Below are 23,535 nucleotides of genomic sequence, written 5' to 3'. Positions count from 1 at the left end.
AACTTGGCATTATTTTCCATTTTAAACAAATACTGATTTAAGAAAAAAATATATACATATATATGTATATATATACATATATATATATTGATTGCAGAGAGAGGAAGGGACAGGGAGAGAGATTGAAACATCAATGATGAGAGTCATTGATCAGCTGTCTCCTGCACACCCCCCACTGGGGATTGAGCCCACAGCCCGGGCATGTGCCCTGACAGGGAATCCAACCTCGATCTCCTGGATCCTAGGTCGATGTTCAACCACTGAGCCACGTCGCCCGGGCACAAATCCTGATTTTTGTTTCTTTTTGTGAGGAAGGACTTTCTAACCATACAAACAAAATATCATAAAGGAAAAAGATTAGCAGGGTCACGTACATGTCAAAAAACAGCACAAACAATACCAAATGGCAGGCTACAAACTGGGAAACACGTTTGTAGCAAGTATTACGAACAGATAGGATATCAGTATAAAAAACAACAATCTTACATGACAAAAATTTGAAAAATTACTACCCCAGTAGAAAATGCATACAAAATATGAGCATCTTAAGAAAAAGTAGTCCATAAACATATGGACAGAAGGTTGAATTTAATCCAATGAATTGCTGACCGTGGCAGCTTCTGACCCTCGCTGCTGGCAGGGTGACAATAACCTCTGCTTCGGTGGATGCTGCCTGGAAAGCAAGTTGGGAATGCTCATCAATTCAACACAAGATGTTACACAGGGCCACCCACTGTTCCACGCTTAGGAACTAAGGAAATGACAGACGTTTGGCTGAAGACACGTGCAGTGTCACTGTCATGGCAATCATTTCTTAGAAAACAGAGCTAGCCTAAAGGTCCAACCATGATGAGCTCTGCTCACAAAACTGCATCTGCAGCTGCTGTCAACTTTGCCCTCAGAGGACGTTGTACCACGTGGAAGGGCCCCAGAGCGCTGGCTATGAGCTCCTCACCCTGGTAAAAATCTGTGTGTCTTCAAGCAAGTCACTGTCTGTCCATCTGGAGTGCCTCCCACGGCCAGGCAGGGTCAGTGCTGGGTGGGAGGGATCCGGACAGGAAGGGACTCTGTCGGGGTGGACAGGGCCCAGAGAATGCGATGTTCTTGGCCAGGTCCTGCCGGTGGCGGGGGTTAGGCCAAGGCCAAGGCTGGGGCTGGGAAGCCGGTCAACTTCAGAGGGCACTCGGAGGGCCCTGGTGTCCAGACGGGGCTCACACTCAGTTGGGCTCACTATTCTTTTGCACTTTGGCCCAAGCAGCCCTGACCATCTGTAACACTTTCTGGCCTCTGTGCCCCCAGGCAGAAGGCAGGCTCCCACACCTCAGCCCTGCCAGGGTCACCAGGCGATCAGGGCCAGAGCTGCCTCTAGGGTCAGCACAGTCCACTCAGACCCATCCTCCCCTGCTTTGCTTTTCGAGGGGCTGGGTTTCCAATGGGGGGGGGGGGCTCCTTCTCTTCCAGGGAGACTCCCTGGACCTTCCATCCTACCGATGCTTCCTGCCAGCTGGCCCTGCACAGCCGGGCATCGCATAGCACCCACTCCCTTTTCTACCTTCTGCCAGGTGTCAGTCCTCCCGGGATCCCTGCTAGAGTGGACCCCCAAAATCCAGAAAAGGAGAAGGGTTGGGACAAGGAAGGGGGGCAGGGGGAAAGGAGGCTAAGCCAGGAGTCGCCCAGGCAGGCTAGGGTTCCTCCTCGCCGAGGTGCCCCAGGTGACCCACCTGGCAGGTCAGTGGAGGGATCCTACGGCCACAGCCCCTCTAGGGCTGGACAGTGCCTTCCCCGGGAATTCCGGGCGACGGGTGGGGGCGGGGGACGGGGCATGACGGGCCCGTGAGGTCACAGAGCCTCGCGGTGTCCCTGTGGACGGCAGCCAGCGACACCGGCAATGAATTTTGACCAGAAGGCGGTGAAATTCCTGGCAAACTTTTACATCAATGGAGGCAAACACTGGACCCACGGCCCCCTGGGGACGAAGCTCAGGCCCGCCCAGTAACGTGGAGGGGCGGGGGGCGGCGGGGGGCCGGGGGGCCCACGGGGCAGCAGTCGGGGTGGACGGAGGCCGCCTTCTCTTGCAGGCTCAATGCTGCTGTCTCGTCCTGCCCGGGCCCGGGGGCGACCTGGGGGATGTGTCCCCCAGGGGTGCAGGAGGTCCCCCGGGGCCTCAGGGCGCACCTGGGCTCCCTGCAGGAGTCCTGGCCGCCCTGCGCCGGGGGCCTGAAGGCGCTGTGTGAGTGGGGGGCCGCCCAGTCCCGTCGGGGGGCGGGGCAGGGGCGGGGGGGCCTTGCCCGGGGGACCCAGGCCCAGAGCTTGCTTCCCGCCAGGGCGGGAGAGACGCCCCCCGATCGTGACGGACCCGGACAACCCCGGCCCCGCCCAGTACCAGGTGCCCGACGCGTCGCTGCGCGAATGCACCCCGCACCCCCGCTTCAGCATCGGCCGCAGGCGCCCGGCCCGCGGTGCGTGCCCCTCCCTGCGCGCCCTCCCTCCGCCCCAGCCCTGGAAGCGGGGCCGCGCCCCCCAACGGCACTGCCCCCCCGCAGAGGGCGGCGGCCGCAGGGCCTGGCAGACCGCGTGGTTCCAGAGCGACAGCCCCTTCACGCAGAAGGCCGACTTCCGCCGCGAGCAGAAGGTGGGGCGCGGCCGGGGCGAGTGCGCGGGGCCTCGGGGGCCTGGGGGGGCCAGGGGAGGGGCCTCGGGGGCCCGGGGGGGCTCGGGGGCGGGGCCTCGGGGCCTCGGGGGCGGGGCCTGGGGAAGGGGCCTCGGGGGCCCGGGGGGGCCTGGGGAAGGGGCCTCGGGGGTCCTGCGGGGGTCCTCGGGGAGGGGCTCGGGGCCTCGGGGGCGGGGCCTGGGGCCTGGGGGAGGGTTCTCGGGGGCGGGGCCTCGGGGCCTCGGGGGCGGGGCCTGGGGAGGGGGCCTCGGGGGTCCCGCGGGGGTCCTCGGGGAGGGGCTCGGGGTCTCGGGGGCGGGGCCTCGGGCCGGGCGGGGCTGAGCAGCGCCCTCCCCCGCAGTGGCCGTCGCCCGCCGACTACCGCCCGCCCAGCAGCCCCGCCTCCCCCTCCTTCAGCTTCGGGGGCCGGCGCTCCGCCCCCAGGACGGGCGTGGCGCGCGCGCGCCCGGGGCTGCTGCGGGCCCTGGGGGCGGGTCACCGCGTCCGCCCGCTGCTGCAGGCCCCTCCGCAGCCCCCGGGCGAGAAGCGCCCCGGTCCCGACGCCTACGACGTGCTCCCCGGGAACCGCCTGCGGAGCCCGCGCCCGCCCGCCTTCTCCATGAGCCGCTCGCCCGCGTTTGCCTCCTGGGTCAACCCCTGTAAGGAGGCCTCGGAGAGGGGAGGCCGGGGCGCGCGGCGGCCTGGGGAGCTGGGGAGCTGGGGGCCGCGGCGGCCTGGGGAGCTGGGGCGCTGGGGGCGCGCGGCCTGATGGGCTCCGCGCCCCCCGCAGCGCGCTCGCCGGGCCCCGCAGCCTACGACGTGGAGGACTGCTACAACTCGCGCTTCCCCACGGCGCCCGGAGTGCTCATCCAGGGCGTGCGGAGACCCAAGCGCCACGACACAGGCCCGTTCTGCTCCATCTAGGGCCCACCGGACACAGCCGGCCCGGCCAGTTATCACATGGACCCGACCCCCCTGGGGGCCTTCCCACGCCTCCCTCTGAAACTGGGAGCCCCTGCTCTGGCCGTCTAACCACCTGGGCACCCCTGATCCACCTTCCTGGCCGGCTAACCCTTCTGTGAGCCGTGGGCGAGGGCCCTGCCCACCCCGCTACAGAGATGCTATTGGTTCTTCCCAACTCTGTCGTGTGCCTCGCTGCCACCCCTCACCCTGATGATGTGTCTCCCTGGCAGGGTCTCCCTTTGCCTCCCCTCCGGTGCTCTCCTCTCTAGGATGGGTGGGTGGCAGCCTGAGACTTCCTGGCCCGAGACAGTATGGGAGGGGTCCCTCTGGGCAGTGCAGGACACCCCCCCCCAGAGGACCAGGCCAGCTGCCAGTCTACCCAAGAGCCAGACTGCTTGCTGAGCGTAGAAATGGACTTTTGGGGCAGAGGTGGGGCCAGGTTCCCTGAACTGCCATTTTGAGACCACATCAGCTTGCCCAGCCTCTAGGGAGGGCCCAGAGGACTAGCTCATCAGGGCCTGGCCCCTCTGCCCAAAGACCCTGCAAACTCGCCCAGGGCCGGCCGTGCAGGCCAAGGCACAACCGCCAGATTCCCTGGGCCTTGCCGGGTTAGGGCCCTGTCCTGTTGCAGTCGCCTGGTCATTGGGTTATCAGCCCGCCCTCCTACCTAGGGGTGGGCCCCAAGACAGCAACAGCTGTTCCTATGGTGGCCCACGGAGGCCAAGTCCAGGGAGTCCTAGAGCATTCACCTGCGACCTCTAGGGCTGAGCCAGCTGTGGATCGAGTCCCAGCACCCCAGGGAATGGGTGGGATCGCAGAGCTGTGGGAGCCCTGCCCAGAGCTGCACCACCAGCAAACCCTAGGACTCAGAGCCAGAAGTGGGACCAGCAGAAACGATGGACCGACCTTTCCAGCTGGGCTGAGGAGAGAGGGCTTCCTGGAGGAGGAAGTGGAGGATTGGGCTTTCAAGGAGGAGCAAGAGGTTGCTGGGCAGCAGGACGGGAATTTCTAGCAAAGCTTGGAAACCAGGACACACGAAAAGGAAGAGGGAGTGATGTTTGGTGTGTCCGGCTTGGGGATACTGGGCTGGTGGGATGGAAGCTGACCTGCAGGGATCGGAGGGACTGCAGATGCTGGGTCCAGGGGCTTGCACTTAGCAATAGGGAGCCCACTGAGGGTGCAGAGCAGGCAGTGTCCCCCAGCTCCGGGAGCTGCTGGCATTGCGGGGACTCACATCCACAGCCTCAGCCTGAGGGCCTACCCCCTAGGGTTAGCCTGGGGGTGAGATGCTCATGGCGATGAGAGGACAGCCATCCCTGCCCACTCCCACTGCCAGCCCAGGTCTCTGTGGACACCCCCCACTGGAAGCACAGGCAGGGAAAGGGCAGCTTGCACCTGGTGGGCCCTGGTGCAGGGAGCCTCTAGGGTGGCGGTGCTCCCTTCCCTCAAACAATATTCTGTTGATCATAAAACAGAATCGAGGGGGTAGTCCATCTCCAAAAAGGGTTCATTCAGGAAAAAGAAAGGCTGCAATGGGTAAGTGCAGACACGAGCACAAGGCACAGGAGAAAGTTTAAGTACTTCTCAGGGGGAAGTGGAAGCTAGAGGGCAGGGCTGTCACAAACCCAGGGCCCTGTTGTAAGCACAGCCATTCCTATAGGGCGCTCACCATGACATGGAGATAGACGGGCTCCCAACCTGGAGAGTGGTTTCTGAGCTGATGAAGAGGGAGGGTGGGGAAGAGCCCCTGTGGTTCTTGAGCCCCATCACTGGGAACTGGGAACAAACGGAGGTTGGCTGGAGGGCTGAGGGTGCCTGAAGCGCTTATGCTTGTAACGGGCCTTTTTCCAGGGTCCTGGCTCTTTGCAATCATAGTAGAAACTAGGGGGCTTAGGGTTTGGCTAGGGACTTTCATTGGCTGGACTGAGTATTAAAAATTTTAGAAGTTTTTCAGGTGACTCATCTTCGATGTGAGCAAGCTGATTTGCCAAATTAAATCTGTAGTGGACACCGTTTCCCACTGCATCCTGGTCTTTTAAGAGAAGGGAAAGGTCTCTGTTCAGCTCCTTAACAAGCACAGGGATGAGGGTTACCTGAGTGGAAGGAAAGCCAGAATGTTCTTAAAAAACATCTGAGATTGTTTATGAGAGTCACGAACAGGTTCATCAGGCTTCTGTGAGCAAGTCAGAAATTTGCTCCCATCAACGGGCTTTGGGAAAGGCCACTGGAATTGTTCGTGGAGGTCTCCAGCCAGTGTTCTAGGTTTTGCCAAAAATCAAGAGGTATTTAAAAAAAAAATTGTTTAATATGTCTTTACTGATTTCAGAGAGAGGAAGGGAGAGAGAGACAGAAACATCAATGATGAGAGTCATTGATCAGCTGCCTCCTGCACGCCCCCAACTGGAGATCAAGCCCACAACCTGGGCATGTGCCCTGACTGGGAATCGAACCGTGATCTCCTGGATCTTAGGTCAATGCTCAACTGCTGAGCTATGCCTGCCGGGCCAGAAGTATTTTTTTAAAAATGTTATTGATTTTAGAGAGGAAGGGAGAGGGACAGAGAGGTAGAATCATCGACGTGACACAAAACATTGATGAGCGGCCTCCTGTAGACTGGGATCAAACCTGAACCCTGGGCATGTGCCCTGTCTGGGAATCGAACTGGGGAACTCTTGGTTCATGGCTTGGCGCTCAACCACTGAGCAAAACCCGTCAGGACAGAGGTTTGTTTTTCTGAATCCCTTTCAGGATGGTTATATCTATGTCTCATCCAATGCCGAGCCAGGTCTTCGACTAGCAAATGAACTAGCTGATACAAATCAGGAAACCCAGGCTGGTAGGTTTGAGCATGTCAACTCTTCAGCAAACCTGAGGATCCTCAGTCACCTCGGGCTTCTCTAACTACAGCTCACCATTCAGCTTCAGTGCAGAGAACGGATGAAATTTAAGGTCTATTGCGACCCACAAAGGGTTTAACTTTAAATTTGGAGAAAGGCACCAGAGGCAAGGAAGCAGGTAATGGAAGGTCAGATGGTGTCGGAGTTGGAGCTGGGGAAGGAGGGCCTAAGGGCTCCAGAGAAAGTCAGAGAACATGAAGCAAAGGTGAGGGGCAGGACAGGGCTGTGCTGGAGGCAAAGAGGCAGCTTCTGAAGCCTCCCCCCCCCTTTAAAAATTCAGTAGCCTCTGTTAATTCTAAAACTATTTTGTAAAGAGGCAACTTCAGATTCTTGGTAACGTTTATATGCCTCAAAATATCACTTAAAATAGGCATTCCATTCATCTTTGCTAACGTTAGCGCTGTTATTGTCCAATTAGGTTTTAAGAAAGTAAGTCTGGCCCTGGCCGGTGGGGCTCGGCTGGGTGGCGTGTCCTGTACACAAAAAGGCGGTGGGTGAGATTCCCAGTCAGGGCACCTACCCAGGTTGCGGGTTCAATTCCCAGTTGGGGGCACCTGGGGGAGACAACCAATCGATGTTTCTCTCCCCCTTCCCCTCTCTAGAATCATAAAAAAGTCTGGAAACCTCACAGGTTCCCCACAGGGACCACTGATCATTCTGAATTACTTTGGGTCGGTCAGACCTGTCCATTTAGTTAAATATGCCCATGAAGAATGACCTCGGCTTTCAAACATGAGTTCCTGGAGCGGGCACATTTCAATAACTGAGACCCCACTTTCCACAGACTTCAGAGCGCGGGCCAAACGCAATCTGCAAGCAGCCCAGCCACCCGCAGGTCAGACACCGCGCATCTCGCTCTAGAACAGGCTGGCCACGGAAGGGTCAGGCCAAAGGCTTAACAAAGCCCGATCCAGGAGGCAGCAGGCTCCCCCCAAAGAGCCTGGCCAACCGCTGAGCGCGTCCCAGGGGTCAGTCGGGTCTGCGGCCGAAGCGAAGGTGGTGAGCGGGTTTCAGCGCGAACAGGCCCTGTTCCAAGAAGCACCGGCAAAGGCCGGCGGGTCTCGGGCGCAGCTGCCCCGACGGTCACAGTATCCGAGGCCACGGGCGCGCGCGGGGGCGCAGCAGGAGCCTGGAGCGCAGGGCGCGCGGGGCTGGGCGGGGCCCGCGCGAGGCTCCGACCCGCGGGGCCCGCACCCGCTCGCTCCCGCCCGGACGCTCGGCTTTCCCTCCGCGCCCAGGCCCGGGCCCCAAGGCGCCGGCTGCGGGAGGGAACCGACCGGCCCGGCGCGAAGGCCGCCGCGCGCTCACGGGCGGGGCGCCCGCCCACAGGAAGCGGAAGTCGGGGGGGCCGGCGCTCCGCCCGCGGGCGCCCCCGTTCCTCCCGGGCCCCTGCCCTGAGCTGGGTTGTTTCTCAGCGTCTAGAGGCGGCCGCAGGAGGGCTTTTCAGGATAAAAAGGAGACGCTCGGCTAAAAGACCGGCTCCGAAGTTCATAAGAACGGCCACCGTGCCCCGCCCCGCCGCGGTGCCCCGCCCTCCCCGCACACCGGGCACACCGGGCACACCGGGCACACCCGCCCTCCGCACCACCGGCCCGCGGGGGTGGGTCTGTGCCCAGAAGGGACGCGCAGCGGCGCCCCGGGCGGGAGAAGCGGCGGCCGGCGGGGGCGTGGCCACGCAGCGGGGGCGTGGCCGGAAGGCGGGGCCTCGCTGGCGGTCCCCGGCGTCCGCAGAGCCCGGCGCCGCTCCTCTCCTAGGAACCTCTGCGCGCGGCGGCGGCGTTTCCGGACGGGTCGCGTTAGCGGGCGGACCCACGGTGCGGGGCGGAAGTGGGCGGCTGTGGTTCAAGCGGAGCCGCGCTGCGGGCGGGACCTGGGCGAACTGGAGGGCGCCGGGGAGAGGGGCTCGGGCGGCCCCCGCGGCCCGGGCGAGCGGGCTGCTGGGGGCCCCGCGGCGGCGCCGGCGGAGCGCGGTGGCGATGGGGCTCCGGGCCGGGCCGGGGCCGGGGCCGGGGCCGGGGCCTCGGCGATGTTCGCGGGGCTGCAGGACCTGGGCGTGGCCAACGGCGAGGACCTGAAGGAGACGCTCACCAACTGCACGGAGCCGCTCAAGGCCATCGAGCAGTTTCAGGTGGGCGGGCGAGGCCACGCAGGGGGCGCGGTCGTGCGGGAGGTGGGCAGGGCTCCCCCTTGGACGCCGCCTCTGTTCCCCGGATGGCGGGACCGGGTGTCCCGAGCTGGCGCCCGCAGACAGACACCTGGGTGGCTTTCAGTTTTTGTAGTTACAACCAGCGCTGCTGGGAACATCCTTGCAGCTGCCTCCTTACCTGCTCAGGGCACCGCGGGGCCTGGCTCGACGTGGCTGCAGCTGTGGCTTCTGTCGTCCCCGAGTAAGCAGGATCGACCCCACGCTGACCCTGTTTCCTCAGACAGAGAATGGCGTGCTGCTGCCCTCCCTGCAGTCGGCCTTGCCCTTCTTGGACCTGCACGGGACGCCTCGGCTGGAGTTCCACCAGTCGGTGTTTGACGAGCTGCGGGAAAAGCTGCTGGAGCGCGTGTCGGCCATTGCCTCGGAGGGGAAGGCAGAGGAAAGGTAGGCGGGCAGGTGACATGGGCTGCCCCCTTCTCCATATGGGAACTGACTGAGCCGCACTCACTGTTCCCCACGTGTCCCACCTGTAGAGACCTGTCCCATCAGCTGTCTCCTGCCTGGGAACAGGCAGGCGGCTGTTAGCTGACTTGGTCTTGTGCCACTTCCTCAGTCACCCGAGTCTTTCCAGGTACAAGAAACTGGAAGACCTTCTGGAGAAGAGCTTTTCCTTGGTGAAGATGCCGTCTCTGCAGCCGGTGGTGATGTGCGTCATGAAACACTTGCCCAAGGTGCGAGCTGCCTGCTCAAGCAAGGGCAGCTGGGAGGCATGTTCTCTGCGCCGGCTTCTCCCTGACAAGCCACGCAGAGACCGAAGCTTGGCATGCGAGTTGGGGTCGGGGTCCCTTTCTGGGAAAGACCTGTGTGTATTCAGCATGGCTGCCTGCAGCTAGTAGGGCCAGGGGGGTAGCCGCAGGTGCTCCTTTCAGTTGGGGCTGGGTTTGAGGATAAAAAGGGGTGGTGCTGAGGCCTCTTCACCTGTCTTGAGGCAGACCCTGGGGCACAGGAGCTGCTCACACGTGGCCTGTGTTGTCCTGTAGGTCCCTGAGAAGAAGCTGAAGCTGGTCATGGCTGACAAGGAGCTGTACCGGGCCTGTTACGTGGAGGTGAAGCGGCAGATCTGGCAGGACAACCAGGCGCTCTTTGGCGACGAGGTCTCACCACTGCTGAAGCAGTATATCCTGGAGAAAGAGACTGCTCTCTTCAGCACAGAGCTCTCCGTCCTGCACAACTTCTTCAGTCCTTCCCCCAAAACGAGGCGCCAGGGTGAGGTGAGGCAGGAGGCAGTGCTGCGTGTAGGGGGGAGGCTGAGGGGCCGCCCTGGCCAACCCTGTCCCCAACCCCCCTGAATGTTTGGGTTGTCTTGCTCCTGGAAGGGTAGGCTTGTGCCCATCTCTGGTAACGGGGGTTTGCAGCACTGTGCCCAGGTGTGGACCTCTTAGGTGTCATGCACTTGGTCCTCTGTAACTTGGCAAGTCTTCTCCATTAAGCTTAGCATGTCATCTTTCAGCTCTGGGGTGCTGTCTTCTGTTTTTACATTTGACTCATTAGTTACTTTAACAGACATTTCTTGAGTGCCAACTCCTTGCTATAGGTACCTGGGCCTTGCAGCATCCCTGGAGTTTGGGGTCACTTGCGTGGGGCACTTGAAGTCTCACAGGCCAAAGACGCTATGCAGTAAATGTCACATGTTGGTCACTGAGAGCTTGGGGGGTTGGACAAGGGCTATAGAGTTGTGAGGTTGCAGAAGAGCCAGATGGAGGTGTGAGCAGAGGCTTGGAGGAGGGGCAGGCTGGACTTTCCGAGGGTGACAAGGAGGTCAGTGTGGCCAGAGCCTAGAGCAAACAGGTGAGTGGGGTGGGGGTGAGGTTGGAGGGCCAGAAGCCACTGTGGAGACTTTGGCATTTCCCAGTGAGGTATCGGGGATCACTGAAGGTGCCTGACCTGGTTCCAGGATGACCACTCATCTAGGAGGGAGGCGACGGTGACAAGTGGCCAGGTGCCAGCAGAGTGGCGTTGGATGTTTTGTTGCATTCTTTCACATTCAGCTTTTACCTGGAGTTTTGTGTGTTTGGTGGGGGTTAGGATGTGGCCTCATGTTTCTCCCAAACGTCTGGCCCGTGGTCGCACACCACTCCCTGAACGAGCCTAGGAGCATGTCTCTGTGCCCTGCCCTCTGCCTTCCTGTTTGTCTGAAGGGAGCTGGGCCTTCAGCTGTTGTCTGCCGTGGTCTCCTGTCCCTTCACGCTCCCCTCCAAGCCAGGGTTCCCTGCTATGGGGCCTGTACCACTGCAAGGGGAGAAGTTGGCTGCAGGTTCACACATTACCCTGTGGTCCTCGGGGTGTGGCTCAGCCCCTAGAACCCTGGTTGTGTGCCTGGCAGCCCTGGGTTGTGGCCATCCTGAATTGTGCCCCCCTTTTGAGTATGTTAGGTCCTCAACTGGGCCTGAGTCTCCCCATGTAAGCTGTCTGGGTGGACCGGGGCCACACCTCCTGAGGCCTTTGGTGGAATCTGAGGTCACAGGCCGATAGCCTTTCAGAGAAGCTGTGGGCCTGACGTGGGCTTCACCTCCTTAGAAACCAGAAACACCACCACCCTACACAGAGCCAGTGTTTGGCGAGAGAGGAGACTTTCAGCCCAAAGTAGGAAGAGCGCCTGGCAGGGAGGTGGGCGGTTGTGTTGCCGTGGCCATTCATTTGTGTCACCCATGGCTGTTTTGTGCCACTGTGGTTTTGTGTCACCGTGGCCATTAGTGGCACCGTGGCCATCTGTATCACTGTGGTTGTTGACGTCGCTGTGGCTGTCCGTGACATCGTGGCCGTGGGCTGTCTCCCTCCAGGTGGTGCAGAAGCTGACGCAGATGGTGGGGAAGAACGTGAAGCTGTACGACATGGTGCTGCAGTTCCTGCGGACCCTCTTCCTGCGGACACGGAATGTGCACTACTGCACACTGCGCGCAGAGCTGCTCATGTCCCTGCATGACCTGGATGTGGGTGACATCTGCTCCGTGGACCCCTGCCACAAGGTGGCGCCCTGCCTCCCCAGCCCTGTCCTCACTCAGTCCCCTTCCCTCTGGTCTCTTTCTTGGCTTCTCTCCTCCCTGGTGGATGCTACGGTCCTGGTACCTGGGCTCTGACTGCCCACCCCCCTGACCACCAAGTATGCATCAGCCCCTCCACCACGCTGCTGAATTGGCTGGGCAGGTGGGGTCCATGGCTGTGTGTCATCACCTGTCAATCCATCACTTCCTCCAGTCCATCTGGGCTGCCCTGAGGCTCCACCTGGATCCCTCTCCAGCCTCCTCCAGGCTTTGCGGGGCCTCTGGCCCTCCCCTGTTCTGGAGCCCTCCGGCTGCTCACTGGCGAGCACCGTACTCCAGGACCTGGGCTTTTTCCACTGTCCTTGTCCCAGCACAGATGCGGTGGAGCCAAGACAGCACCACCTCCCAGGGGCTGTGGGGTGTCACACTCTGAGACCCCCAGTGGGGCCACCAGAGAGGGGGCCCCTTTTAGAACAAAAATATTGTCTCCTCCACACACCGCCAGACCAGTGGGGACTCAGGCCTTCAGGCCTGTTTGCTCTGCACCGTCCTGTTCCTGGTACAGGTCCTGGCTCTGAGCCTGACTGTGGCGAGGTGACGCAGTGGCCTGCCTGAGGCCTCCTGCCAGGTCCTGACCATGCTTCTCCGTAGTTCACCTGGTGCCTGGACGCCTGCATCCGTGAGCGCTTCGTGGACAGCAAGAGGGCACGGGAGCTGCAAGGCTTTCTCGACGGAGTGAAGAAGGGTCAGGAGCAAGTACTGGGGTGAGGGTTGGCCTCGTGTGGACCCCTAGCCCCCGGGTCCTGTCCACGGCACCCAGAGGAGCATGCTTGTCCACTGCAGTGCTTATATGGCTGAGACACGGCTGTGGGGTGCCCGGGCTGGGCTCTGGTGTCTGCATCTTGGGGTCTGCCGAGGGCAGGGGGGGAGCCTGTCCTGGGGGCTGCTGTGCCCATTGCTCCCATAGTTGTCTCTGGGGCCCTGGCTGAAATTAGAGTCTGCGTCAGGTTCTCAGAACCAGACGTGGCCTTAATTTTCTTAAGAACTTTAAACCCCTCATTATTTTCAGTAAGTTAAGTGCAGGTTTCAAACTGAACTGTGAGCTTTTTTTTGATGGAGTCGAGTGGGGTGGGCTTGTTCCTTGTGGAGGGACCGTCTCCCTGGGTCAGAGTCTGAGGCAGCCCAGCCTGTGGCTGCCCCTCCGTGGGCCAGCCAGTTCTCACGTTAATGCCGGGGCTTGTCTTTGCAGGGATCTGTCCATGATCCTGTGTGACCCCTTCGCCATCAACACCCTGTCACTGAGCACTGTCAGGCACCTGCAGGAGCTGGTCGGCCAGGAGACACTCCCCAGGGTGAGTGCACTTGGCTGGCCACATGCTGCCTTCAGGGGTGGGGGGAGTGGGGAAGGTGGACCAGTGGCGGCCAGGTCTTTGCCACCACGGTAAGCACACGCTCCCCACGCGTGAACTGTGCAGGGGAGCCTGTGAGTAAAGCCTCGGCACCAGGACCCTGCTGAGCGAGCGGCGAGGTCAGGAGAGAGTGAGGGTCAGGTGAGCTGGCGCTGAGGCCCCATTCCCTCCGCAGGACAGCCCTGACCTCCTCCTGCTGCTCAGGCTGCTGGCACTGGGCCAGGGGGCCTGGGACATGATCGACAGCCAGGTCTTCAAGGAGCCCAAGATGGTAATGGGACTTGGGCGGGATCCTTCCCACCACTTCCTTTCGAGGGGCTGCGGGGCTGGTGTCGGGACGGTGGCCGAAGGGCAGGACAGTGGCGGAGCAGCGGGTGTGCCTGGATGAGCTCCTGCTCTCCGCTCTAGGAGGTGGAGCTCATCACCAAGTTCCTGCCGACGCTCATGTCCTTTGTGGTGGATGACCATGCCTTCAACGTGGACCAGAAGCTCCCTGCTGAGGAGAGGGCTCCAGCCACCTACCCAAACACGCTTCCAGAGAGTTTCACTAAGTACCGTTGGAGGGCGTAGGTGGGGGTGCGCCCTGGGGCTCCTCAGGAGGCTGTGTACGGCGCTGCTCAGGGCTGGGGGCTCCTGCCACAGGTTCCTGCAGGAGCAGCGCATGGCCTGCGAGGTGGGGCTGTACTACGTGCTGCACATCACCAAGCAGAGGAACAAGAACGCGCTGCTCCGCCTGCTGCCCGGGCTCGGTGAGTGGGGCTGCCCGCCTGCGGCAGCCGCGTCCCCGCGTCCCTCCTGCTGGCCCCTCTGAGGGCCGGCTCCCTTCACTGGGAAGGGTTTGTCTCCGGACGCTGTCTTGGTACAGAAGCTAGAGGGGCTCAGCCTTGTGCTCTCACGGACGCCCTCTGCTCGTCACCGCTGGTCGAAGTCAGTTCTTTCCACGGCGGTGTGAGAGCCCCCCCAGCGTCATTCTATTTGGCAGGGGCTGTGCAGCCTCTCAAGTCCTCAGACGTCAAGAGAGTGCCCCCGGCCCTGGCTGGAGGGCTCAGCGGTTAGAGCGGCTGCCATAGACTGAAGGGTCTCAGGTTTGATTCTGGTCAAAGGCACGTACCTGGATTGCAGGTCTGGTCCATGCAGGAGGCAACCAATCGATGTGTCTCTCTCACGTGGATGTTTTTCTCTCTCCCTTCCACTCTCTCTGAAAATCAATGGAAAAAATACCCTCAGGCGGGGATTTTAAAAAAACAAAAGAGAGAGAGATAGGGCCCCTGAGAGTGGTGAAGAGGCCACTTCCCCGGGAGGACGGGGTGGGTGGGTTGCTGCCAGTCAGGAAGAGGAGAGAGAGGTCTGAGTGGACCACTTCAAGCAGACCGAGGAAGCTGCAGGTTGAATCGGGAAGCGGCTCTGGGAGCACGTGGCTCCCACTGTGCTCGTAGGCCCAGCGGCCCCTGCTGGCTCAGGGCTTGTCTCTGTAAAGGCCCCATTCTCACGAGTGTTTCTAGGTCACTGACGTTTCCGATGAGGAAGCATGTGTTGCTTCCCGATTTCTCTGTGGGGGAAGCTGTCTCTTTGTGGTATCAGTTTACACCGAGCCACCATCTAACCCAGCAACACAGGCTTGTTTTCTTCCCACTCTGGAGGTCAGGGCTCAAGCCACGGTGTGGGCAGGGCAGGCTCCTTCTGGAGGCTCCGGGTGACATGCTGGTCGCATAGGTCTCCTCAGCTGCGAGGAGCCGCCTGCATCCTTGGCTGGTGGCTCCCCTTCCACCTTCACAGCTCCTCCGTCCAGTTCCTCCTGTCCTCATGTTCGTCCCTCTGACTCAGGCCCTGTGCTGGGGCCACCGGCTTGTGCAGGGTCATCTCGTCTTGGGCCCTTTCCTCCTGGGTCCCAGGCCCCAGCTAGGGTGTGGGTGGTGGGTGAGCTGGCCGACGCCCTCTCTACCTGCAGTGGAGACCTTCAGCGACCTGGCCTTCGGCGACATCTTCCTGCACCTGCTCACGGGGAACCTGGCGCTGCTGGCCGAGGAGTTTGCCCTGGAGGACTTCTGCAGCAGCCTCTTCGATGGCTTTCTGCTCACCGCCTCCCCCAGGTACGCGGGCTGCGGGGTGGGGGTGGGGGCACCGCTGGGCGCGAGGGGAGCAACGCAGCCGTGGCCTCTTGCAGGAAGGAGAATGTCCAGCGGCACGTGCTGAGGCTCCTCCTACACCTGCACCACCGCGTGGCGCCCGCCAGGTTGCAGGCCCTGCAGAAGGCACTGGAGCCCACAGGCCAGGTGGGTGCCACCCACCCATACCCGGGGGGGTGCCTTGCGTGTCCTGCGGGCTGCCCCACAACCCTGCACTTTCCACAGAGTGGAGAGGCCGTGAAGGAGCTTTACTCCCAGCTCAGCGAGAAGCTGGAGCAGCTGGACCACCGGAAGCCAAGCCCAGCCCAGGCTGCCGAGACCCCGACCCTAGAGCTGCCCCTCCCCACCGTGCCTGCTCCAGCCGGGCTCTGACGCTTCACCGAGACTGCTGGGGAGTTGACAGGGCTCCTGGGGGGGACACGGCCCGAGTCGGCCAGGAGAAGGGCCTGCTGGACCTGACGCTGTTGGGGCCTGTATCTGCTGGAGGCAGAATGGTACCGAGGGCGATAGGTGGTGGGCTGAGCTGAGACCCTGGGGTCATCCCATGGGCAGGGTGCCCTGTGCCTCAGCCCCACCCTGACCTGGGGCCTGAAAGTTGTGCAGTGTGAAGGGACCCAAGTGCCTGCGCCTGGCCCCTCGCTGCCACGCTGTGTTCCTACAAGCTCCCGTGGGTGTGCCCTCCTCTGGGGCAACAGCAGGCGGCAGTGGGGAGAGGAAGCCACGTTTTCCAAGGGGAGCGGGTGGGATGGTGTGGTGCACAGAGTGGTAACTGCTGGGACACCCGGCCACTCTGAGGACCTGAGTGTTTGATAGTGGACAGTCCACTGCACCGGGGCCTGCCGGCAGGGAACACACCTGCCCTGACTGAGGAAAGCCCAGGCCCCGCCTACTGCCTCAGTTTACCCTTGGAGTGGTGTGCGCCTTGCTCAGCTGCACTGTCTCCTGTGTAAATAAACAGCATTTTGGTAAATCCAGCTGTTGGGCTTCTCTGCGCCAGGGGTGGGGTGGGGTCAGCTGCAACACATGGGTCAGGCGCCTTCTCGGCATTTCTCTCTCTGTGGCCACAGCCGCATGGGAAGGCTTGGACTTGTCAGGGCCGCTCGACAGTCTACACGGGACACAGTCTACTCTGGGCAGGCCTTCCCGCCGCCCCAGTGTTGACATGCTGGGGGTCCTGCTCCATGGAGGCCAATGACCTCGACAGGTGCAGCTCTGCAGGTGGGGGAGGGACTGGAGCCAAGGGGGCAGGTGGCCGAGGAAAGCAAAGGTGCAGGGGGCGGAGGGCGGGTCAGGAGGCGCTTGCTTGCTTTTTAAGGGAAGAAATACTGTTTGTGCGCAATGGGAATGTCCCCGTGAGGGAGAAGTGGCAGCTCTGCCACTGAGGGGCCAGAGGGGCCAGGGCCAGGACACAGGGGCCCTCGAGGGAGCAGGAACTTTCTCAGGAGGCGGCCCTTTGGGTGCAGACTCTCAGGGTTCCCTTTGGCTGCTTCCATCTCTGGGAGGCAGGGAGCCAGGACCTGGACTGGCAGGTGAGCAGGCAGAGGGGAGCCAGGGAGAAAGGCCCAGGAAGGAACCCGGCCATGCGAGGAGCAGACTGGACCCCTGTGTGCCCTGAGGCTCGAGATCAAGATGGACGGAGACGGGTCAGAGAAGCCGGGCTCCTCCAGCCCACACGAGGGAACAGGGAGGCCCCAGTGGGTGAGGGTTTGTAGGGTGGAATGGGGTGGATGGCCCCCTAGGTGGGATAGTGGGACCATGAGGGGTGGCTAGTACTGGGGGCGGACAGTCGGAGGCAGTTGGAGCCTTACAGGCTGTGACGCAGGGACCCCTGAGACAGGACAGTGGCTCTGAGCAAATTGCGGGAGATGAGGGAGGATGGGAATGGGGGGTGTGGTCTGATGGCCTGAGTGTCCACACGGGAATCTGGGAAGGACAGGAGCATGGGGGCACCCACCTCCAGGCCAGCCAGCCCCGTGGGGACTGGGGACTGGCGAAGGGTCTGTGCAGAGGAGGGTGGGGGTGGGAGGGGAGGCCTCCCAGAGCTGGTACCCATGTGGGGGGTTGGTCCTGTGGGACAGGGACAGGTGGAGATGGGGGAGAAAGTGCAGGGGGCTGAGGCCTTCGCCCAGGGCTCAGGTTCACCCTTGACCCTTGGGCATGGTTTTCCAGAGCCCCTCCTCCCCGGTCATGGGGCTTGGCCCCAGAGGGTTTGGCGGGTCAGCCTCTAGCAGAAGCAGCCAGCTGGCCCCTGGAGACAGCTTGTCCCACCCCCTGCCCTCCTTGAGTCAGAAGCAGCCTGGTGTCTAGAGGAAGGACTCCTGCCTCCCAGCTGGGGTCACAGGGCAAGGCCTGGACAGGGTCCTCTCCCGGATTCCAGGAAGGCCTGGGCGTGGGCTTAATGCACCACCCAGCCACGCGGTGGGTGAGGCGCCGGAGGGTTCCCCAATACCTGGCCCTGCACAGAGGGGGATAGAGGTCCCCGGGGGAGCAGGAATTTCCCAGCACAGGGCTGTATGACATGATGCTGCCAGAGGGCAGTGGACAGACGGACAGACAAGCCCCACGTGTGGTCGCGAGGCCTGTGAACCCTGTATTCTGGAGGTAATGGGAGAAGCCCCAAGCCCGTGGCCGTTTCCGGATGCAGGCCGGGGGTGCAGAGCAGAGCTCGGAGGGAGGGGACCAGCCGCGCGGGGGGAGGGACCGTGTGGTGGGGGCCAGTGTGTGACGGGGGCTGTGAAGGGGGACCACTGGCAGGACAGACAGCCAGGCCTGTGTGACGCAGGTGCCAGGGCAGGTCTGGGGCATCGCTGTTGACAAGCCCGCTTGGGAGGGCCGCCGAGGGCTTGGGCCTGGCAGAGACCAGTGCCCTGGGCCAGGTGGGAGGCAGGGCCAGGGCTGCAGAGGTGGGCAGGGCAGGGCAAGGCGAAGCTAGTGGCCAGGGCGGGGCCCAGGTTCTTCCTAAACTTGCTCCCCCCAGGCCCCTGAGCATGGGGGGTCGTCTCCCCCGTCTCCAGGCCTGCTGCCCTGTCCTGGGGCCCCAGGCTGGGGCACAGGGAGAGGAGGGGGGGCAGGGAAAGGAAGTGAGCCCTGCTTTGGGCCCCAGATTGGGGTCAGGGAAGGGGAAGGAGGGGGTGGGGAGAATGGGGGTGGGGGCTCCCCTCCCACACAGGGCGCCTGTGAAGGGTCGGATGCCAGAGGAGGTGTCCTGGGGGTGCTGGGGCCTGTGGGGCAGATGGGGGGCAAGGGGTCCCGGTGAAGGGGACGCCCTCGGCTCCCTCGGGGACCCCGGGCCCGCGGGCCGGGGAGGGAGGTGACCCGCCGGTCAGGGGGCCGGGGCGGCCGGTTGGGCTCCCCGCCCGGCGCCTCGGTCCAGCCCAAGTCCCGCCCCGACACGCCCCTGACTCACTTCCTTTGCATAGAAGCGGAAACCTCCCGGCTTCCTCCGCTCGGACACTCCCTGGGGACCCGCAGGTGTCGCTGCCCCTCCAGGCCCGCGGCCCAGGGAGGCCCGGCCCTGCCCCGCGCCCGCCTGCGGGGACCCGCGCCCTTGCTCCCGAGTCACGCGCCTGGCGTCCGGCGCGGGCAGGGGCTGCCCCGGGGGCTTGGGGGCCGGCGGGAGCCTGGCCCGGCGCAGCTGCAGGTATGGGGGCGGTTGGGGCCGCGGCCTGCGCCCCGCGTCTCTTCAGCTGTCTCCCAGGGCCCTTCCCTCTCCTGCTCTCGTCTTTCTGTCCATCCGTCCGTCTCCCGCCCGCACCCGTCTCTGGGGGGGCTCCCGGCCGCCCCCCTCCTAGTTCAGTGGAGGCCGTCGGGAGGGTCTCAGTCTTGGAGGGGGGCCGGGGGCGCGGCCTGGGAGCGGGGCTGGGGCTCGTCCCCAAAAGCAGAAGCTCTGGCCGCCCCCCCGCCCCCGGGCTCTTAAGCGCCGGGGGTGCTCGGGCCCCTTGGCACGCGGAGGGCCCCCGGCGCCCGACCGTCGGAGCTGCGGGCGGGGGCGGGGCCCGGCCGTGACCCCCGTTCGCCCCCGGTGGGCGCGGGGCCAGCGCCGACTCCGCCCCGGAGCCGCGCCCCTCCCCCAGGCACTTCCTCCCGCTGTTTACGCGGACGCGGGGATTTGCATGGGCCCCGCGGGGGCGCTTCCTGGTCACCGGGAGCCGGGCAGCCCGGCCGCACTGGGGCCCCGGGGCCGCGCGCGGGGGAAGGGCCCCGGCGCAGGCGGCGGCCTGCAGACCCGTCTTCCCGTTGCAGGAGGGCGACCGCGTGCGGAGGCCGCCCCGCGCCATGGACGGCGGCCAGCCCGGCGTGGAGCCCGCGGCGCCCGGCGCGCGCGGCCCGAGCGTGGTGGCCCCGCTGCGCGCCGTGGTCCGCCTGCGCCGCCGCGTGTGGCTCCTGCGCAAGCGGCGCCCGCTGACGCCCGGCGCGGGGCTGGGCTGCGCGCCCCCGGCGCCGCGCGGGGCCCCCGACCAGCCGCAGTTCTTCACGTTCGACGGCCCCGCGGAGCTGCCCTCGCGGACCCCGCGCAAGAAGCGCCGGCGCAGCCGCGTGGTGCTCTACCCCGAGACGGCGCGCAAGTGCCGGCCGCGCGCCGAGCGCCAGAGCCGCGCGCAGCGCTGCCTGCTGCTGCTGGTGGCCATCGTGGGCTTCCAGGTGCTCAACGCCATCGAGAACCTGGACGACAACGCGCAGCGCTACGACCTGGACGGGCTGGAGAAGGCGCTGCGGCGCGCGGTGTTCGGCCAGCCGGCGGCCGTGGGGCGCATCGTGGCGCTGCTGCGGGACTACCTGTCCACGCACGTGCACAGCCGCCCGCTGCTCCTGGCGCTGCACGGACCCAGCGGCGTGGGCAAGAGCCACGTGGGCCGCCTGCTGGCGCGCCACTTCCGCGCGGTGCTCGACGACAGCGCGCTCGTGCTCCAGTACCACGGGCGGCACCACTGCCCCGAGTCCCGCGCCCCGCAGGACTGCCGCGAGGAGCTGGCGCGCCACGTGGCGGGCGTGGTGGCGCGGGCCGAGGCGGAGGAGAAGACCCCGCTGCTGGTGCTGGACGAGGTGGAGCTGCTGCCGCGCGCGCTGCTGGACGAGCTGCTCGGCCTCCTGCAGCCCCAGCGCCCCCTGCGCTTCCACAACGCCGTCTACGTGCTGCTCAGCAGCGCCGGCGGCGCGGAGGTCACGCGCTTCGTGCTGCAGAACGCGTCCCGCGCGCTGTCCCCGCACCCCGACGGCGCGCACCGCGCCCGCGCCGAGGAGGAGCTGCGCGCCGGCCTGAAGGCGCTGCTGGTGCGCGAGCACCCGCTCTGGCAGGCCGCGGCCGTGGTGCCCTTCCTGCTGCTGGACAAGCGGGACGTGGTCAGCTGCTTCCGGGACGAGATGGCCGGGGAAGGCTTCTTCCCGGAGCAGGCGCGCGCGGAGCTCCTGGCGGCGCAGCTCAGCTATTACCGCGTCGCCGGCCGCGAGTTCGCGGTCACCGGCTGCAAGCAGGTGGTGGCCACGGTGAACCTCTTGTAGCGCAGGTGCAGCTGAGCGCGGTGGACACTGGCGGCCACCAGCGGAGACGTTTGGCGACAGCAGGGGGGAGGAGACCCTGTGGATTTGTCCGAGGCCCCAAATAAATCTGACTCGGGCGCCCCGGCTGGTTCGTAATTCCTGTTCCAACCCCAGGTCCCCCAGCCTGCCGCAGCCTTTGGGTCCCTTGATTCCACCACATTCCTCGGCGCCCCCAGTGTGCCCGAGTCGCAGGCGCCCCAGGAGATGGGCAGTCTGTCCCCATGGTGCAGAGGACAGATGGTGTCCGAGATGCTGAGCAGCACCTGGCGTCAGCGGCCCCTGGAGCTGTCACCCTGGCTCCCTGGGGTGCCTGCCGCGGCCGCCACACACACAGACCCCCCCCCCCAGCCTGTGCACCTGCGTGCTCACCCTGGGGACCCAGAGGCCTGGGCGCCTCTCCAGTGGGCACTGCCTGGACTTCTAGTGGCCCCTCGGGCCCAAGAGGCAACAGCGTGGGTGGGTGTGTCCACTCAGGGAGCTGAGCCAGTGGAGCCGCCTGAACGCTCTAGAAGGGGCGCCTCGCAGGGTGACAGGCAGGAGATGGCCCACGGGGGGACTCCCTGCCCTGGCCACCAGCCGGGCCCGTTGCTCTGAGCCGGGGGAGGCATCTGAGGGCGCGTCCCTTAGACTCAGGGGCGGAGCCCTGGCCCCGCTGCTCCGCGGGCTCGCCCCTGCCCCCCGGCCCCTCCCCGGCACCGGCAGCCTCCCCCGCCCGCCTCTGCTCCGCTGTCGCCTTTTGCGCGGAGACCCCACGAGCGCGGCCCGCACCCTCCGGAAGCCCCGCGCGATGGGCGGTCTCAGTGCTGCCGCCTGGTGGCCGCGCCCGTCTGGGCTGCGGTGGCCTCGGGGGCGGGCCCCGCGTCTCCCCGCCGCCCGCACCCAGTGCCCGGCCCACCCGAGAGGGACGCGTGGCCTCGGGGGCGGGACAGGTGTGCAAAGGACAAGCACGCGGGGAACCACCAGTCCCAGAAGGGGGGGTGGGAGGGGGCGGTCGCGGTGGGGGGGCCGCCGAGGTGACGCGGAACGTGCCAGGGGCCCGGTTCTCCAGCAGGTGCCGAGGGACCCCGCGGGAGGCTGTGCGCGCCCCCCCCCCTGCGCTCGCCCCCCCTGCCCTCGGCACCCCGGGCCCGCTCCCCGAGGGCCCCCTGGGGTCGCAGCCCCCGCCATCCGCGCCTGGCGCAGGGGGGCTTGGGTCCCGGCGCCCGGGGTGCCCGGGGCAGAGGACGGCGCCCGGCCGTCGAGGGGGTAGAGCCTGGGCTGGGGCGGCCGGGCCTGCGACCCCGGGGCTGTGGCGACCTCCGCTCTGTCCACTCCGGCGCCACTTGCTGGGCGCTGCGGGGAGAGCCGCACCCTCGGAGGCCGAATTCCTGACGCAGGAGCCTCGGCCGGGTCCAGCCCCGGCGTCCAGTCGCTCCGTTGGTTCAAGGTGCGAGTGACCGGCGGCTCAGACCCGAACTCCTCTGCGACCCTATGCGCTGCCCTTTAGGCGCCCGACTTTTTCTGTACCTCTCTTCTCATTTCTCGCTTCTGTGGGTAGTGGTTCCCCCAAAGCGGCTCCATTCCCCTCCTCCGTGGGTTGGCGGTTACACCTGGGCACCTGCGGTTACACCTGCGGCCCCTCGGCCCCTGGCTGGCAGGTCCAGCACCTTCGGCCGAGCCCCGCGCGGCCCGGGCCAGGGGCCCCCCTACCAGCTCCTGTGCGGCCGTTACCTCTGCAGAAGTCACCACGGCTGGGGACTCGGGTTTTCCTTTCGGAGTCACTTGGCTCTTCTTGGGATTTTTTCCCTTAAAACTTGATTTTGTCAAATCCTTTGAAAAACACTTTCGGGTCCATATCTGCACTGCCCACAGGTGGGTGTGGGGGGTATTGGTTCCTTCCCACGCTGCGTGCTCGCGAAGGCTGAACTTTATTGTTGAAAGCATTACAGATGCCCCCCAATCCCCCCCTTACCACCCCCACCTCCCAGCCCCTGCCCCACCTCAGGCCTTGGCCAGGCTATTGTCCGTGTCCGTGGGTTACGCAGGGATGCATGTAAGGTCCGTGGTTAATCTCTTCCGGTCCCTCCTCCCCCTTCCCTCTGAGGTCCCTCAGTCTGTTCCACGCTTCTATGTCTCTGGATCTATTTTGTTGGTCAGTTTATTTTGTTCATCAGATTCCACATATGAGTGAGATCACGCGATGTTTGTCTTTCTCTGCCTGGCTTATTTCGCTCAGCATAATACTCTCCAGGTCCCTCCATGCTGCCCCGAAGGGTACGGGATCCTTCTTCGCAGCTGCGTAGTATTCCACGGTGTGACTGTCCCACAGCTTCTTTATCCACTCGGCTACTCACGGGGACTTGGGCTGTTTCCAGATCTTAGCTGCTGTAAATAATGCTGCTGTGAACAGGCCTTGCTCACTTTCATGACATTTATTCCTGGAAACCGTATAATTTTTGGTTGGTGTTGTGAAGGGCGACTGTTGTATAACATAACGCACGTCAAGAAAAGTATTTAAAGCAAACTATGTATTCAAAGTTTTATCCCAGAGCAAGCACACGTGTGCACACCATCCAGGTTAAGAAACAGGACACGGTCCATCCCCCAGAAGCCCCCTTGGGTCCCTGCTGCCCACCGGCCTCTCCCCTACCCCAGGCCATAACTCCCCAACTTTCAAGGCAATGACCTTGTTTTCATATTTGAACCACCTAGCTTTACAATCCTAACCACTCCGGTTTAGTCTTTTTAAAAATACATTTTTCATGCAGTAGGTTTTGAATATTTTT

At 63.8% G+C, this 23,535-nt stretch overlaps 3 protein-coding genes across 4 annotated transcripts; all 3 read left to right on the top strand.

Annotated features, from left to right (window-relative positions):
• Window positions 1-1,888: 1,888 nt before the first annotated feature.
• STPG3 (sperm-tail PG-rich repeat containing 3) lies at window positions 1,889-3,659 on the top strand. 2 transcript variants are annotated; one of them, XM_087823263.1, is made up of 6 exons: window positions 1,889-1,992; window positions 2,079-2,230; window positions 2,325-2,459; window positions 2,544-2,632; window positions 3,171-3,309; window positions 3,441-3,659. In XM_087823263.1, the coding sequence occupies exons 1-6, from the start codon at window positions 1,889-1,891 to the stop codon at window positions 3,572-3,574; spliced, it is 753 nt and encodes a 250-aa protein (XP_087679389.1). In that variant the 3' UTR covers window positions 3,575-3,659. The 2 variants fall into 2 exon arrangements, with proteins under 2 accessions (XP_087679389.1, XP_087679388.1); XM_087823262.1 differs by having other exon boundaries at window positions 3,012-3,309.
• Window positions 3,660-8,511: 4,852 nt separating this feature from the next.
• NELFB (negative elongation factor complex member B) lies at window positions 8,512-15,651 on the top strand. The gene is made up of 13 exons (XM_016211838.2): window positions 8,512-8,638; window positions 8,937-9,100; window positions 9,288-9,387; window positions 9,697-9,927; window positions 11,497-11,682; window positions 12,349-12,461; window positions 12,947-13,049; window positions 13,282-13,377; window positions 13,515-13,657; window positions 13,749-13,855; window positions 15,055-15,196; window positions 15,271-15,379; window positions 15,458-15,651. Exons 1-13 carry the CDS (start codon window positions 8,537-8,539, stop codon window positions 15,602-15,604), a joined length of 1,743 nt encoding a protein of 580 aa, XP_016067324.1. The 5' UTR covers window positions 8,512-8,536; the 3' UTR covers window positions 15,605-15,651.
• Window positions 15,652-19,507: 3,856 nt separating this feature from the next.
• Window positions 19,508-20,815, top strand: TOR4A (torsin family 4 member A). The gene has a single exon (XM_087823261.1). The coding sequence runs from the start codon at window positions 19,508-19,510 to the stop codon at window positions 20,729-20,731; it is 1,224 nt and encodes a 407-aa protein (XP_087679387.1). The 3' UTR covers window positions 20,732-20,815.
• The last annotated feature ends 2,720 nt before the right edge of the window (window positions 20,816-23,535 follow it).

Source organism: Miniopterus natalensis, chromosome 12 (genome assembly GCF_054644295.1).
Source record: "Miniopterus natalensis isolate mMinNat1 chromosome 12, mMinNat1.hap1, whole genome shotgun sequence".
In the NCBI taxonomy this organism is placed as follows: Eukaryota; Metazoa; Chordata; class Mammalia; order Chiroptera; family Miniopteridae; genus Miniopterus; species Miniopterus natalensis.
This window is presented reverse-complemented; position numbering and strand designations above follow the sequence as displayed.